The following is an 18,244-nucleotide window of genomic DNA, read 5'->3' as shown; positions in this document are numbered from 1 at the left end:
GGAAGGTATTTATTGCAATTCATGTAAATTTGTGTGTGTGCTATATATATATATATATATATATATATATATATATATATATATATATACACACACACACACACAGGTTTTTGTTTCAAATACAGTGGGTAGTAGAACTCAACAATTTTCAGGGTACAGAACAGCCTGACATGTTAGATGGAGAATGAGACAATGAAATTTTGAAGTACAATTGGTTTGTTTGTTTCGCACTTACATAACATTGGGTACAGCACACTTATATGGTCAAAACATTTAATTCACTTAATTCAATTTGTACATTTTCAAAACGTTTGAGGAGAGCATCAAACGTCAGACTGTGGCACAAACTGAGCTGAATATGCATGACTGATACTTAAAATAGCTGGTTTGATACCACACTTGCTTATTTAATCAAAGAAAGAGTTCAACTCTGCATCTGTACTTTTAGTGCTTGACCTTGAGGCAACTCTGGGTGGTTTTGTCCCTTTTGTTGCATCCATATTGGCACCAGCTTCAAGGGCAATATCCAATTGGTGTCTTTTTGTCTTTGCTGAAGTCAATTTCACTAGTTGGACGATACGCCACTTCCTCTAAAGGTGTTGGCAGTTTCCAGTATGCTTTCTCATGTGTGACAGTTTTTGATTTCCGTATCCTGATGTTGGCTTCAACCCAAAACAGCAGTGCTGCAACATGTGAGCAAGCTTCTCCAAGACCAGCTTTGGAGTTGCAATGTGCAGCAACAATTTTCCCACTTTGTTCTGCAATCACCCAAGCCCAAAGGGGCTTTTCTCGCAATGCTTGGGAATGAAGAAGCTGGAAAGATAATATTGAAGTTTTTAACATACATGCATGTATACATGTATTTGGTGTCATGCACATTTAATTAATATTACTGAATATGTTTACATATCAATATTGTAGTAAATGAACATTTCACAAAAGAATGTAGGGTACAGAAATGTACATTTTATTGAAAAAAATTGTCTTTCAAATATGATTTTGAAAATATATGTAGTACAAAGAGACGCAAACAAGAAATGAATTATGCTCTTTCCTGCATGGTGTTACTTAACTGTTGAATTATAAATTGCTAATGATCATTAAATTACTCCTGGCCTCACAAACATTACATACATTTAAATTTACATGAATTAAATAATTGGATTTGCTAAAAAGCTGTAGTGGGAATGTTTATATTGAACTGAGAAAAGTCACAGTGTAATGAAATATAGATCGTATGAAATGTAAACGCTGACCTTTCCACTGACTAAGTGGTATCCATTTCGGACAACAGCTGGTCCATCACGAACTCAGCCACACACAAACTGATTGTATGCATCCATGCTTTTGTAAACTTTCATGTCATCCATGGTATGAACACTTGGAGTGAAGATTAAATAGTTCACAATGTCAGGGTAAGTTACACCAGGATAGTATGTCACGTCTGTTGTCTGTTCCTGTTTGGGTAACTCCTAGGGGTCAACTCCATCAACCAGAGCAAGTTTCTCCTTGTATTGATTCCTTTCGACAGCTGACAGGGTGTCAACATGTTCACACTTGGCAGAAGGGCCTGCCATTCCTTGCTAGATCATGGAAATCAAATTCCAACTGAAGAAACAGTGACAAAACCCTATAAAAACAAATTGATTACACACACGCACTCGAACTTCCCTGGGGTTGCTTTGTCTTCCAATATGGCGGACGATTAATGCGCATGCTCGGCAGTGACGTCAGTCATAATCTTTAAAAATCTAATCCAGAGTGCCTGTATTTTGTCTATCATACAAATGTATCTAAAATTTCACTTTTAAAGAATTAATCAATTATCAGCACAACAAAAATGAAATAAATTAGCGTCAAAATCAGTCTCAAGATTTTGTTCGAAATGTCACTGAGATTGGCAAATTCCGTAACTCCCCGGGATATTACGTCACGCCAAAACAACATTTAGCCAGAGAGTGAAAAAGCTAGCAAAGATGGTGAGGAAGTGTGTAGTTTACGGTTGTTCTGCGTCAAACGCTGACGGAGTCAGCTTACATGAATGGCCGAAAGATGAACGGATAGGCAGGTTATGGACCAGGTTTGTGAAAACAAAGCGGGCGCATTGGACTAACAAATCAAAGTCGACAGTAATATGTTCCAAGCATTTCACTGAGGACTGCTTTGAAAACCTGGTACAGCGTTCACTTGGCTTCGGTAGCAAGTAAGTGAGTACGTGTTCAATTGTTTAGTATTGACAAGTATTTACCGTGTTTTAAATGTAAGTAGAATACCGATACAGATATGTGTCAGCTAATATCCGGATCCACGTGATGTTTAGGAGTTGACGAAATTAGGACACTGTATAAAGTTAAAGTACTGTTGACACTGAGGTCTTCCTGAAATTCGACTTCAGCAGTGTGCTCTCGAGTGTTAGGTGCATTATTTAAAATACGGGCAATATGCATCTAAATAACGTGAAGAATGCGCAACAAACAATGGACATTACTCTGATCTGCCAAAATATTCCACATTGAAAATATGAATGAAATGTTTTTTGTTTTATCTTGCAGAAGGCCAAAGTTACTACCTTGTGCCTGTCCAACTATCCACTCGTGCCTTTCACCAGACAAAGAGAATTGTAACACTAACCCTAGAAGACCAGTATATGAAAAACGAGAAAGATCAAGAGTAAGTTTAATAATCCATCATGTTACAGTTTTCTTGTACATGTAGTCAATCTATAGGTTTCCAATCTAATCTTGTCATAGAGCGTGAAGTTTTTTTTCTATCGATAATTTATCCGATTGGTCTAAGGACTGTGGAGATGTCATTGGAAACCTATCCATTGGGGGCCAGATACATTTTTATAAATGCTAGGCTGTCTCCAATACAAATGGGTTTAGGCAGACTGGGTGAAAGCCTTCGTGGTTAGCAATGCAAAGCTAAGGCGGTTCCATCCAACTTCTGGGCGTTTTCTGTAATTTCCTTATAGTAGCGGCATTCTCTCTGGGAAGGCATTGGCTGGCAATTTCCACAGTTACACCTGGTTAAAAAAAACATAATCAGTGAAAATAATGTTATTTGGTTTGTTTTAAGAAAAAAGTTGTATTTCATTATACTATCTTTTGCTCGCCAAGGCTGAAATAATGCCGCTGTGGCGTAAAGCCCTATCATTTATTCATTCATTATCTTCTGACTAAAGAGTGAAAACATGACATACTTGAGTGTATGCAACAATACCTTAACAACAATTAAGAAATGGACGCTGTTAAATTTATAACTTGCCCCTTATGTCCTTGTAATAAGATACAAATTACAGATTTCTGTGTATATGGCTATTAGCTACTACTACTGATCATTTAGTTTAAATAACAATAATCACTGGCTTAATGTAAGTGAACTGTACTGTCCAACTCAGCGTGTACTATAGATGTGATCTTTAAACGCAGAACGATATCGAAGGTTTTGACTTGTTTTACGCCGACTCAGTAACTAGTACAACAACAACAAACTACTCATTGTTGTGTGCAAGCAGCATCAGACATTTAAATGTGTTTGAATTAGATTTGGTCAACAAGATGTATGTAGATTTCTTGATACACCAACCAGTCTGTGTTTTGGGTGTGAAGTTCCACATCAACTTCGTCAGGTTTCGCTGAATCTTGTCCTTGTGTTGAATTCGTCAACTCAGGTTTGAACATAGATTGTTGAATTACACCTGCATTCAATGTTTTTCGAACATGGGAAGAATAAGAAAATTCCCCCTCTTCATTTCCTATCTCTTCCACAGAGCATTCTGTAAAAATGTTTTCATCACTGCTGTCCATCTCCCTAGATCCCACTCGCAACATGTATGATTGTCTGTATAGGAAGCCATTTTCTTTACTGGGGTGGTCTAGGAGTGACGTCACACGGAAGCGGCTTCAACAGAGCCTCGGTTTGAAACAGACATCGGAGTCATTCCGATTACAAAGAAAATGTGCACTTTGGCACTAATTTAATTCTTAGCTGATGTGTTGAGAATTTTTAAAATCTTTTTTCATGAAAAATAATCTACGTTTGTGTGAACCATAAATAAAATATAGGTCCTCTGGATTAGATATCCAGTAAGTATAATTGGAGCCAACATGTAGAGGGAGGCCGATTTGATGGCTCCAGTATTGCATCTCTACCTTTTGCAGATTATTTGGTTCTGTTGGCTTCATCAAGCCATGATCGTCAACTCTCACTGAAGCAGTTCGCAGCACAGCGTGAAGCGTCTGGGGTCAGAATCAGAACCTCCAAATCTGAGACCATGGTCCTCACTCGGAAAAGGGTGGCATGCCCTCTCTGGGTCGGTCGGGGATGACATCCTGCCCCACTTAGAGGAGTGCAAGTATCTTGGGGTCTTGTTCACGAGTGAGGGAAGAATGGAGCGGCAGATCGACAGACTGATCTGTGCAGCGTCTGCAGTGATGCGGACTTTGTATCAATCTGTTGTCGTAAAGAGGGAGTTAAGTCCAAAAGCGAAGTTCTCAATTTACCAGTGGGTCTACGTTCCTACTTACCTGTGGTCAGGAGCTGTGGGTCATGACCCAAAGAACAAGATCCCGGCATAGGTATGGAACCCTTCACATGCGCTAAAATACGGGGTTTGTCTTTAATATTTGTCACCACATTCGACCAACTGAAGCCTTGGTGGTGTTGGTGTCTCTCCTTTTCCGATCTTTTTATGATCTTGAGCTTCGTTCCCATGGTAATGGATTTTCTTTTGGCTGCAGAAGCATTGCTAAAAGACACAGCTTTCTTCTTTGGGGTGCTAATGTCTGAAAAGGAGGGCAAAAAATGCCAAGATACTCCCGGCGCACAAACAACGACAAGCATTAGCCAGAGAAAATGGCGGATGGGGTACGGGCGTTGTAAAGTCGAGACGTTTTAGGTCGAGACCGTCTTAACCCGAGGATTCCCTGCATTTTGACAGGTCCCAAAATTGCAAGCCTTATCTTTAAAAGTAAAAAAAAAAAAAACCTTTCTGAATTCTCACGAAATGACAATTTTCAAAGTAGGAAGGATCTCTAATCCTGTTCGGGACATTTAGTAGAGTTGTTCAAGATCAAAGCTTTAAATAAACGCTTAACATAATTTGCATTTTTTTATTCTTTGGGTTAATCTGGAATGTGTTTGAGAGTATCGGGAAGAGCATCTGAATATTTTATTGTAATGGCTGTCATGATTATTTTGGTATGTTCATACTGACTTTTCTGGACTTTTATTGCCGTCATGAGAAACTGTGCCTCAGTCGTGGTTGCTATGGCTTCAGTTGTCCACTAGATGTCGCCTTCACTGAAGCCTTAAATATTTCTGTCATGATTGTGAGGAAAGCCTCAATGCTTGTTATTTTCAGTTAAATTTATAAATAAGAATAAAAGTGCACCTTCCGGTCTTCGGCTATATCCGTTGTTGTGATGACACGCTTGCCGAACTACCTCATGCTCTTTCCGTCTTTGTATAGTTTGTCGTCGTATGAGTTAGCGATTTCATGATGGTTTATTGTGTGGCGGTCGGTTGTCCAAATGTTTCAGGCAGCGGAAAGAGGTTCTTTGGCTTTCCGAGTGAAAAGGGAATACGTGACCAGTGGATACGTAAAGTCAATCGACGGGGAAGCCGAGCAAGCATTCCAAACTCTGTGGTGAGCACTTCGAGCCGGCGTGTCTTGAGAAAGACTTGGCAGATAGAATCGGATAGACAGGTGTACTTGGGCAGAGGCTGAAACCAGATGCGGTGCCAACTATTTTTCCGGCGGCCATCGGTAGCTGAAACCCCAGCAAGATGGTTAAATGCCACAGCAGGAGCGGTGCAGCGCTGAAGCAGGGCAGACAAGTGAGGATTTCCTTTCCTTATGTTTACCACTATCAGGGGGAAGAAAACTCACTCACTATTCTGGCTGTTCGCAAATAGAACAACTTTTGTAATGCTAATTGACTTAAAACAAATGGTATTGTCTGCTTTCATGTTAGACAGTAATAAAATAAATGCAAAATGTGTTCGTGGCATCAATGAACAGGAAATTACGTTTTTTAAAAAAGGCAACGAGCGTCATTGATTTTACCCATTTACAGTTAACAGTTGTGCTTTTTTTTGTGACAAGCGTAGTTGGTTTTCGCCTTTAACTGTTAAAGGCGAAAACCAATGACGCTCGTTGCAGTTTGAACGACGTAACTTCCCGCTCATCGAAGCGCATTATCACAAATGCGACCCACTGCTCATTCCACAACATCTTATGTGTTTGGGATGTTTTGATGGTGGCAATTTACAGTAAATTTATAATACCAATCGTCCATAATACCTGCTGGTAGGGCATATGATCATAGGTTTTTTTTTTCCTCTGTACTTTTGATCAAATTGATTAAGTTTACCTTGAAATATTGCGTATACAATCTCTGTCCAGGGAGAGTTTTACTTCCAAGGTCCTTGTAAATAAATTTTTTTATGTGGGTAAAAGATGATAATTTTGTCAACATAATATTTATAAGTGAATGGAAAGTAAATTTTCGAGCGCAAGTTATCGTGTCTAAACGGACATATATGTTCAACTATACCATAGAAGACACATCTCGTTTTACTTTTTTTTTTTTTTTTTTAACCGAAAAATGTATTTATAAATAAAAATACCCGAAAATGGATCGATTTTGCCGGACATGGCAGAATGCCTCCTCCTGTTTTTTTTTTTTTTTTTTAAATCTCTGGCTCACACATAGGCGACTTGTATTTGTGGCAACGGATGCTTGCTTGCACCGTCGTTTGTTGATGCTGAAGAAAAACCCATTCGTTTTGAGAATTCCTTAGTGATTGTAAGCTAAAACCAATCCGTAAAAATGATGAAGATGTGTGTGGTTCTGTTTGGTTGCAATTCGTATTATTCTGGTCACGGTTTACATTATTTTCACAAAGACCCAAGCCTCAGAAGACAGTGGGTAAGGTTTGTGCAAACGAAGAGAGCTAATTTTTCCAAACCCGGTCAGCAGTCTGTCATATGCAGTGAACATTTCACCCCGAACTCTTTTTTGGTTAACTCATGTCTGAGATGGGTTTTACATCGGAAAAAAAAAAGATTAAAACCTGGATCAGTAACTAACATAAAGCCATTTCTGACACCGAAACAGATCAGTGTTGCTAAAGGCACCAAACCCGAACTTGGATCAGCCGCTGAACCTGGACACGCTTCGACAAGCACAGCACCCCCACAGAAGGTACCAAAACTGCGAAGAGCTTTTGTTAAAAGACGAATTGTGGAGGTATGTTGATCATCTTTTATTTCCTGAAAACTTCAAATACTGTTGACATTGTTGAATGAAAGAAGCACGTCGTTCTTAGCAAACAATATTTTACTACCGCACATCGTTTGACCATTCTGAACTAGAAAAACAGGATAATATTGTGTATAAATGGCGACAGGGTGGTGCTTCTGGAAAGCGTTGGCCTCTCAGTGCTGAGGGTCCGTGTTCAATCCCAGCCCTCTCTGTGTGGAGTTTGCATGCTCTCCCCGTGCCCGCCTGGGTTTTCTCCGGGCATTCCAGTTTCCTCCCACATCCCAAAGACATGCATCATTAATTGGAGTCTCTAAATTGCCCCTCAGCGTGATTGCGAGTGCGGCTGTTTGTCTCAATGTGCCCTGCGATTGGCTGGCAACCAGTTCAGGGTGTAGCCTGCCTCTTCCCCGTTGACAGGTGGGATAGGCTCCAGCACTCCTGCAACCCTCGTGAGGATAAGTGGCTAAGAAAATGGATAGATGGATACAAACCATTTATTTATTTGTGCAGGGTTTTTTATTTTAATGAAATACTAAGTAGCATTAAAACAAGCAGTATTATATACTAGTCTAGTAGAATAGGAGACCTCTTTGCAACTTATCAAAATAATTTGTGCACCATGAAATAGAATTAAATAAACCTGTGCTTTAGCCATACATTTTTTCTGATTCGATCAACTTTGAACCTTATTTTTCTATATTAATTACAGATGTTGCAGGAAGCATCTTCTGCACAAGCGGTTGACATCAACCCAACAGATTTGGTACATTCCAAAAGTTGTGAGACTGAAAAAGTTGCAGGGGTATGTTGGTAATCTTTTGCTTCTTAAAAACTTTGAACACTGTTGACGTTTGAATTAAAGCAGCATATGTCGTTCTTGGCAAAAATATAAGTTCAATTACTATTCTCAACTAGAAAAATGTGAAAATATTGTATACAAATCTTTTATTATTTAACAATTTAATGACTGTTATGCAAAATGTGAAACAATGCTCGTGACTCCACCCTAAACAAAGAGTATGACAAGGAAGTACATCTGGCTATTGACAGGAGCAGGCAAGCTTATGTTCTGATGTGTGCGGGGTTTTTAATTTTAATAAAATACTACATAGTATTACACACTCGTCACTCCCAGAATTTCTCTTAGAAATAGAAACAGAAATTCTCTTACTTGGAAATTTGGTTGTTTAAATGGGTATGCAGCTTGTACATGCACATGTGGATATTTAAAAAAAAAAAAAAAAAAAAATCTGTTGACATTGACAAACTTGTACAGGTCAAAGACCCATATCAGTCCAGTACACGGAACCATCCAACCCATTTAAATTTCTATTTTGAGCATTTTGTGCCCAAACAAAACCACGAGATACCAGTTTACCAGTTTTTTCTGTATAAAGTATAGCAGTTTTGTGCCATTTTTGTGACCAAAGGTGTGACTAAAATGGGGACGGACGGTTCTGGGTACTGTCTGGTAATGGCTCTCAGAAGAAGTCCCAAGATTTGGCATCAGTTTACCACGTGAAAATATATTTATGGTGAAGCTCGGTGTGACCAGCTATTGCTGTCAAATTAATGTGACAACTTTTTGAAGCCATTTCGTTCCTTAAAATCCTTATTTGTGAAAATATAACTTGGACTCCAGCTACTTGGTGTCAAAATGTTCAGAAAAAATACAGCGCCTTTGCATAATTTTAAAACAAGACCAAGTACTTCATATATTCATTCAGGATAGCTAAGGCATTTCTATTTGTCAGTTTATGGCCAAATAAAAAAAACCCTAACCCTTAAAATAAATAAATAAATAAACTTCACAGGTGCTCACCAGTCAGTGTTTCCAACACAGAGTAAGTTTTCCTCCCTGGTTCTGACTGCTGGATCGGCACCTTCATAGCCAGTCGCTTCGTCTGCATTTTAACTTGTGTTCTGTATAACTGACTCAAACTGATAACCTTTAACACCTTCATATACTTTGTATTCATCACGGTCTTCATTGGACCCTTCAGAATCATGTTCATCGTTCCAATTATCGGAAAATTCATCGTCGATCTCAAATTGATCTTTCACTCCGGCAATGTTTTTTTTTTCCTTGGTGTGACGTGACGAATCTTCTCGGGAATTTCCGCTGTGCGCTCAGGTTGTTCCGAGGAATTCATCAATGTGCGATCAATTTTTGCCAATAATCGATACTTATACATGTTTCTTTCAGATCTGATTTCAGATGCGAATTCACCTTAAAAAACTATATAAATATAAGTGAAAGGCAATTTGAACATTTTCCATAGTCTTTAATGTGACATCTGGATAAACGTTTTATCTTGTTCATGGAAAAACCACTTGACATTGGAATCCTAAAATTTTACAAATGGCTTTGCAACCCTTTTCAGACTGTTAAATCTCCAATTATTTTTCCCCCCATCTTTTTGTTGCACCTTTTTGAGCTATTTTGGCCTGGTCTATTTTGTTAGAAAGGTCTAGTGAATGATTGATTGAATGAGCCTGGAGGTAATCAGGCCTGTAAAAACAAAGTATAAATAAACTCATGGTGGGTGAGTGGTTAGCACATCTGCCTCACAATTCTGAGGTCCAGGGCGGCCCCACCTGTGTGTAGGGTGCGTGTTCTCCCCGTGCCTGCTTGGCTTTTCTCTGGGTACTCTGGTGTCCTCCCACTTCCCCAAAACATGCATGGTAGATTGAATGGAAACTAAATCCTTTAAGTGTAAATGTGTGTGCGGTTGTGTGCCTTGCCATTGGCTAGCGACCAGTTCAAGGTGTACCCTGCCTCCCGCCTGAATAAAGTTGGGATAGGCTCCAGCAGGACAACAACAACATCCATGATCCAACAACCCATGTTGTGAGGATAAGCAGTAGAGAAAATGGATGGATGGATGGATGGATGGATACACTGCTTTCCCAAAAAGTTTGATTAGCCACAGTTAATTCATGTTTCAACATGGAGGTGGGAAACTACTTTTTCCACACATTCAAGTAGCTTTGAATATATTTTTTCCTCAATAATTAAAATGACCATTTATAAACCTGCATTTTATGTTTGCTTGGGTTATCATTGTTTAACATTTTTAACGGTATCTTAAATGTGGAAAACTGAAGGGTGCAAACACTATCTGACGGCACTGTATATTTAACAACAAATTTTATCCAAACTAAGGTTGACTATTTACTGGAAATGTTGCCAGGTATAGGCTCCAGTGCACCCGTGACCCTACTGAGGATAAGGTGAATGGAAGATGATTGATTGATTGATTGAATAAATGAATGATGTGTCCATATCCATCCATCCATTTTTGGTTCACAGCAGAGTGCGAAGCAGCTTGGATGAGAATCAGCACCTCCAAATCTGAGACCATGATCCTCAGTCGGAAAAGGGTGGAATGCTCTCTCCGGGTTGGGGATGAGAGCCTGCCCCAAGTGGAGGAGTTCAAGTATCTTGGGCTCTTGTTCACAAGTAAAGGAAGAATGGAGCGGGAGATCGACAGATTGATTGATGCAGCGTCTACAGTGAGGTGGACTTTGTATGGGTCCGTTGTGGTAATAAAGGATCTAATTTGAAAGGCAGTGCTCTCAATTTACCAGTCGATCCATGTTCTTAACCTCACCTATGGGCACGAGCTGTGGGTCGTGACCAAAAGAACAAGATCCTGGATACAAGCGGTCCAAATGAGTTTCTTTCACAGGGTGTCTGGGTTCTCCCTTAGAGATAGGGTGAGAAGTTCGGTCGTCCGGGAGGGGCTCAGTGTCAAGCCGCTGCTCCTCCACATTGAGAGGAGCCAGATGAGGTGGCGAGGGCATCAGAGTCTGAGGCCTCCCGGATGCCTACCTGGTGAGGTATTCCGGGCATGTCCCACTGGAAAGAGACCCCCGTGGGTGACCCAGGACACACTGGAGAGACTATGTCCTTCGGCTGGCCTGGGAACGCCTCGGGATCCCTCCGGAAGAGCTGGAGGAAGTGGTTGGGGAAAGGGAAGTCTGGGTACCCCTGTTGAAGGTGTCTCCCCCGCAACCCGACCCGGAAAAGCAGTAGAAAATGAATGAATGAATGGATGGATAGATGGATGATGTGTACATATTTATTACAAAATGTAACCATGCCAATGTGAATTTTAACCAACCTTATAAAATCTTTGCTACAGAAGAAACAGTGGAAACAGAAGCAGAGCAAAAGATTATCACAGGCAAAAAAGGAGAAATTGGACAGAGCCCAAGACCAAAGAAGCCTGAACTTAGGAGCTGCCTTTCAGAGGTGGAGGGACTTCAGGCAGGAGAGAGGATTCAATACAGATGCAGAATTAGCAACATTTCTGCTTGACTTGTATGTTTATCATCTTTTTTTTTATTTTTAATTTATTGTAAATTTAAAAAAAAATACAAGCCAATAGGTGTTTAAAATTACACTCTCATTACAAGCCTATAATTGACACCTTCAAATCTCCGGTCTTCAAAAGATTGTTCTTTCTTGGCCACGGTGGTTACTTGCAAACTAAATTAGAGGCAAAAGATGAGACCTGGGAGGAAGAATTTTTTTTTTTTTTTCCCTCTTTCCCTCACCCATCACTCTAGAACTGCCAAGTCATGGTGACAGTTTTAGTAAGTACAGGTAAAGAATATTTTTTTTTTTAATTTGATGTGTATCCATATATACGTATATATTTTTAAATTCCACACTCCCCCTAACAGAACATTAACCCTAACTTTGAGTATGTATGCATTTCTTTCGGCATGTCCCGTTAGGTAAATAACTTAAAAGTCTCTTTCCCACACTATTTCTTTGCAGTGTTTGTACTAAGGACACTCACACTGGCAACCAAGATAACCTGAAGAATCCGAAAGTTAACAAGCTGAAAGAAGAGTGCCAGCACCTGGACAACAACGACCCGAAGCTGACCCTGGTTAAGTGGCTTGTACCTGTGCTGAAGAAAGAGTCGTGGGTCAAGTCATCCGGCCGAGGGCCCGGGGAGCATGGCGAAAAAGGCACAAAGGATGATAGTGGTAATGGGGGAAAGGGAGAAGGAATAAAAAGGCAAAATTAGCAAGGTTAACCCTAACCCTGACCATTCAGTGACAATTTTTAGATTTTCTTGAAAAAAATTTTTATGTTTCATATCATGACACCATATTTCCAATTATAGTCAATGTATTATTATTTTTTTTAATAACATTGGTGTGTACCCACTTTGTTAATTTTAGGTAATATTAACCAATTTAAAGTGATGACAATAGTTGGAGAACAAATTGATTAACTCTCTTCATCACTTGGGTTGTCTGGCAGGCCTCTTGTTCTGTGGAAACCGTGAGGAATATTATTTTGTTACCTATATTTCAAATCTGGATGTTTGTCTTGGATAATAAAACTAACATTAGATACACGTGAGGAGGCTTCTTAAAATTGATCATCGTAATACCCTTCTCAGCGAGTCAGAGCTCTATGCAAAATTTTGGATTGGTAGTACTGGTGTGACCAAATATCTCAATTCAGAACTGAAAATTAAATAGGCAGGACCCTAAATTAGATAATTCAGAGTTTGAATTAATGACCTGAAATAAGTTCAAACTAGAGCCATTTACTAATCAAATAAATAAAATGCCCAATATGATGATTCTAGTCATGGAACAACAAATGATGAAAGTAATTTTTGCCTTTGCTGAAGTTGATGCGCCGCTAGAAGATGAAGTTTTAGATTCCCGTGGCCGCTTCAAGGAAGAGGATGCTGAGCCAGAGGCCGAATGGCAGCCGTACGAGGATCAGCCGGTGTCGTACTCTGGCTACAATGTGCCGGACTTGAGTGACAACGCAGACCTCTCCGAAATGGCCACCGTCAACAAAATGACCATCAAACTTGAACCGGATGAGGAGCAACATGTTGACGTCAAAAAAGGTGTGTGAAAGTTGAATTGAAGACACCCTGGTTTGTATTCAATTTAAATTTGTTAAATGATTCATTGTACCATTCTAAATTCTTTGGTTTATCATAATGTGTTCAGACTGGATGTCATAAAAGTCATAAAAAGTACCATAGATGAGAAGTGTAGTTATTAAAACAACACTGGCCAAATTTCTCAATTTCTTCAGAATGTATTGGAGGTGAAAAGAGTATCAGATCGAGTGATGAGGATGGAATTTGAATTTGAGGGTATTGTGTATAATGTTATTAGAGGCTATGCCCCACAGGTTGGATGTGACCTCGAGTTGAAAGAGAAATTCTGGAAGGAATTAGACGAAGTAGTCCTGAGCATCCCAGTCAGAGAGAAAGTTGTGATTGGGGCAGATTTCACTGCACATGTTGGTGAAGGAAACAGGTGTGATGAAGAAGTGATGCATAATTACGGCATCCAGCAAAGGAACTTTGAGGGTCAGATGATGGTGGACTTCGCCAAAAAGGATGGAGATGGCTGTGGTGAACACTTATTTCCAGAAGAGGGAGGAACATACAGTGACCTACAAGAGCGGAGGTAGAAGTGCGCAGGTGGATTATATGTTGTGCAGATTATGTCATTTGAAAAGGGTTACTGACTGTAAGGTAGAGGTTGGGGAGAGTGTAGCTCGACAGCACAGGATGTTGGTATGTTGGATGACTGGTAGCGGGTAGGAAGATTAAGAAGGCAAAGAGAGCAGAGAATCAGTTGGTGGAAGTTGAGAAAGGAAGAATGTTGTGTGGCATTTTGGAAAGAGGTGAGACAGACTCTAGATGGACAAAGAAGAGCTCCCGGAAGACTGGAATATTACTGCCAAAGTTTTCAGAGAGGCAGGTAGAGTACATTGGGTGTCGTCAGGTAGGAAATGGGGGAAGGAAACTTGGTGGTGGAACCTCAAAATACAGGATGTCACTCAAGGAAAGAGATTAGCGAAGAAGAAGTGGGACATGGAGAGGACTGAGTAGAGGAGAAAGTCGTACATTGAGATGCGACGTAGGGCAGAGGTAGAGGTGGCGAAGCCTAAACAAGAGGCATATGACGACATGTACACCAGGTTGGATACGAAGGAAAGAGAAAAGGATCTCTACAGGTTAGCCAGACAGAGGGATAGAGATGGGAGGATGTGCAGCAAGTAAAGGTCGTTAAGGATAGCGATGGAAATATGTTGACTGGCGCCAGTAGTGTGTTAAGTAGATGGAAAGAGTACTTTGAGAAGGGTTAGGGTTAGTACAGGGCATGTATGAGGACACCAGAACAGTGGTGAGATGTGCCTTAGGTGTGTCAGAAGAATTTAAGGTGGAGGTGGGACTGCATCACAGATCCTCTCTGAGCCCCTTCCTGTTTGCGAAACCCAGCAATCTTTTCACGTCTTTTCAGCTGGTATTCCATAGAATGATCTCTTTGAATATCTGTCTCGTCTGTTGTGACAACCAACAGCACAACAAGTCTCGGGGCATTGTGAATATTCTCCTCCAGTTCAATGTCCCCCACAATGCCGAGCAGCTCTTTTTGACCGGCAATATGGCGCCATGAAAATGGTGATGTCATGTGCACAAGCTCTATAGTGAACTGTGAATATGCAAAGCATTATATGACAAAAAGCTTCAATTGGTTTCAGGCAGACCAATCATGTTCATTTTCCTTCATTACAGAAATGAAAGAGGAGCTCAAAATTGAGAACCCCCTGCTGCCAGTCTTTGATGCCGGGTGGAAGACATGCGAGACAGACCCGAAACACGGACAGGATGGAGGCCGTCCTGCTGTGCAGGTGAAGATGGAGTCTGAGAGAAGCGACCTAAAGCGAGCACGTGAGGAGAACGGGGGCCACAATGAAGATGAGCAAACCCAGAAGAAGAGGTGTTACTTTTTTTCATATGTAGGCATAAGCAAGATGTTGTATGGCACAGCCATTTTTCCAGAACAAACAACTCAAACAACTAATGGAATTGTTAAAAAGATGTGTCTATGTTTATATCACAGGAGTATCCCACTGGATCGAGATGGGCATCATGGTGGTGGACTTCGGTGCCAAGATGCTGGGCAAGACCGTGATTTTCCTCGGGGTTGCAAGGAGGATGAGCTGAACCAGACGCTCACCAGCCTACTGACTGAAGTAGCCCATCTCACATTTCTCACTGACAAGTTAAGCGCTCACGTGAGAGAGATGTGCAGGAAGCAGGTCTCCTTTTCGCTACACTCCAAAAAGTGATTTGACAGGTGGTGTGGGACGGGATATAAAAACATAATTGTTGGATGTAGAGACTGAAGCTGATACTTCACACACTGGGAACGTCTGCAAGGAGGAAGAAGAGGACATCACATCAGGGCCTGTGATTGAATAACTTTTTGCTGCTACTTGGATCAGGCTTTTATGCTGCCGATCAGCCGTGAGTGAACTATGTTGATCACTGGCTATACCATTCATATGAATTAGCTGTAAGTGTTTCAATTTATGTATGATCAGTGGTTGAGACTACGTGATGCGACATGTTTGTTAGGGTTTACGTTACAGGTCCAGCACCCTTGTGCAGTGTGAAAAGGGATGTCGACACTAGATTCTTGGAAAAAGTTAATCACAATCACTTTTATTGGTATTGAAACCATGTTTAATTTCATTTCATTTATTTTACAGCTTTGTCATGATTGAATTAAAAATACTAAAGTTTGAATATAGTTTATGCATGACTGTATTGGATTGGTTGTTTATTGTCAATTTTATACTTTTTTTTTTTTTTAAACTACCTCTTGGCCAGGTCATTATTTTAAATGGCAAGTTGTCAATTCAAGTTTTCAACTTGTTCTAGCTGGTTGAATAAACTTAACTTTCAAAAAGTTTTTTTTTTTAATAAAAACTTTATATATAGGAAACTATTACTCTGGTCCTTGGCGACATTTCTCGCAGTCAAGTGTTCATATCAACGTCGGGTGACACCCTTGAAGGACGATCACATCTGGCTCACAGTTCCGGGGCCTGGCTTCAAGTTCAGTTTGCATGTTGTCCCTGTTGATTTTCTGTAGTTTCCTTGCAGATTCCAAAAATATCCTTGGTAGGTGAATTGAAGAGTCTACATTGCACTTAGGTGTGAATGTGACTGAGAATGGTTGTCGATATGTGCCTTGTGATTTGCTGGCGGCCAGCTCAGGGTGTACCCTTGCCCTCGCCCAGAGTCACCTGCGACTCCAGTGAGGATAAGCAGTATGGAAAATGGCTGGATGGATAAAAAAAATAAGCAGTGTGAGTATTAGCAGCGATAATAAGATCATCAGCGCACACACAATCAAAATAACTTTTTCATGTTGTCTTTCTCTTGAGTACAGACAGTTATCGGCTAGATTTTGTTTGAAACAATTTTCAGATCAATATGCATGTAATAGAGTATTCTAGTTCCTGCCTGCCTGGCTAAGTCCATACAATAACTTCTCCAATTTACACACCAACCTTTCCCCTGCTTTTGACTTTTTCTTACAGCCTTCAGGCTGTTCTAAGTACACCTCGCAATCAATTGCTGCATGCAGGTATGCAGTTTTCACAGGCCTTTGATGTAGAATTAAAACTTTGTGCTGCCTTCTGCATGACTATTCGAACAGTGGTCATGTTGGCTGAAGGTGAGAAAGTTTCCTCATGGTCAATGCCTTGCTCGGGTTGGAATGAGTTGTCGAAGCTCTTGAACTTTGTGATATCATTCACAATGGGAGATGTTGCTCCAGCGTCCACCACGATCGCCTTCATTTTTATGTTGGGAGATGTCGTCTTGCTTCTTGCTCGCTTGGCCATGAAACACCGATCCTGGTTATTGATGCCTTCTACTGAATCTTCAACAATTTTTCCGACTCTATCTTCTTTTCCCTTTTTCCTGCATAGCGATTCAGCGTGTGTGTTGCTTCTGCAGTGTCCGCACCAAACCTTTTGATTGCACTTGTTTCTGATGTGTCCTTTTTGTCCACGCTTGTAACATATCAGACTGGCTTCTCCATCCTTCTTGTGCGTTTTGGTGTCTCCTCTGCTTTGTGTCGAGCAAGTCTTCATCACGCCGTCAGTACGACAAGTTGCCCTCCACTTTTGCAGACTTTTCATCGACTCTCCGCATTCTCTTGAAGTCCGTAAATGTAACATTGTCCTAATTTTATGTAACATGGACAGCCAACGGCCTGAAAGATTCTGGCAGTCCATTCAAAGCAGTTGCTACAAGCAGCCCGTCACTCATGTTCTCTCCTTCATCACGGAGGGCTGAAACTATATTCTCGGTCCTTATGATGTAAGCGGCAGCCTTTGAAACAGTTCCTTGAGAACTCATTATATTTATCTTTAATCAGCCGTGTTTATTTTCGATTAGGAAAATAACGTTCGTACTCGCGCTCCACTTTGCTTAACAACAACTCTATTGACGGAATCGGAAAACGGAAACAACAGGTGAGCAATGCAAGTACAGGTACAGGATAACACTGCCCTCTGTAGGACACAATCAGTAAGGGCTCACTTAACAATAACATTTGACAATTCATTTGATTTGGCTCGTAATCGAAGCCAGTGCTCTGTGTTAAAAGTCCGATGTGATACAAATTGGGAAATAGACATTTCTCTTGCACGACATCGTGCATTTACGTATCACTAACCGACTCTTCGGCATTAAACATGACAGACTTCATTCAGCAGGTCAGTGAGACACTAACAAAGTAAAAGTTGTTCTCCTGCAATGTTTAAAGCCTTGATAATAATTCAATCAAACTCAGAGAAGTTACTTCTCCCTTACTGACCTTCAAACATGCAGCCTTGTGTTTGTTGATATTGTCCACACTTAGTTGTACGTGCGCTCTTCCGCAAGCCTTAATCCATCGGACACATTTCTTCAACTGTGTTTTAGGCTTTTGAAAATGTTGAAAAATCAACCGGGCCCCTTGTAACCTAGCAGGATTGGTTTCATCAGACTTGCACGTTCCCCAAGCGTATCTGAGGACCGTTTTCTTCGTAACATTAACACGCTACTGACAACCAGCGGTGGAATTTTCCCCCTCTGTTGTGGAGCACTGGATGGGACGCATTTTGT

General features: G+C 40.6%; 1 protein-coding gene across 1 annotated transcript; it reads left to right on the top strand.

Moving 5' to 3' along the window:
* The first annotated feature begins 2,654 nt into the window (after positions 1 to 2,654).
* On the top strand, positions 2,655 to 17,618 carry LOC133505312 (uncharacterized). Its single transcript, XM_061828443.1, has 9 exons — positions 2,655 to 2,670; positions 5,544 to 5,650; positions 7,125 to 7,256; positions 7,981 to 8,073; positions 11,420 to 11,598; positions 12,061 to 12,275; positions 12,935 to 13,162; positions 14,852 to 15,056; positions 15,180 to 17,618. Exons 4-9 carry the CDS (start codon positions 7,981 to 7,983, stop codon positions 15,406 to 15,408), a joined length of 1,149 nt encoding a protein of 382 aa, XP_061684427.1. The 5' UTR covers positions 2,655 to 2,670; positions 5,544 to 5,650; positions 7,125 to 7,256; the 3' UTR covers positions 15,409 to 17,618.
* The last annotated feature ends 626 nt before the right edge of the window (positions 17,619 to 18,244 follow it).

This window comes from Syngnathoides biaculeatus, chromosome 8 (genome assembly GCF_019802595.1).
Source record: "Syngnathoides biaculeatus isolate LvHL_M chromosome 8, ASM1980259v1, whole genome shotgun sequence".
Lineage (NCBI taxonomy): Eukaryota > Metazoa > Chordata > Actinopteri > Syngnathiformes > Syngnathidae > Syngnathoides > Syngnathoides biaculeatus.
The sequence above is the reverse complement of the archived record's forward strand: the minus strand, read 5'-3'. Positions and strand labels throughout refer to the sequence as shown.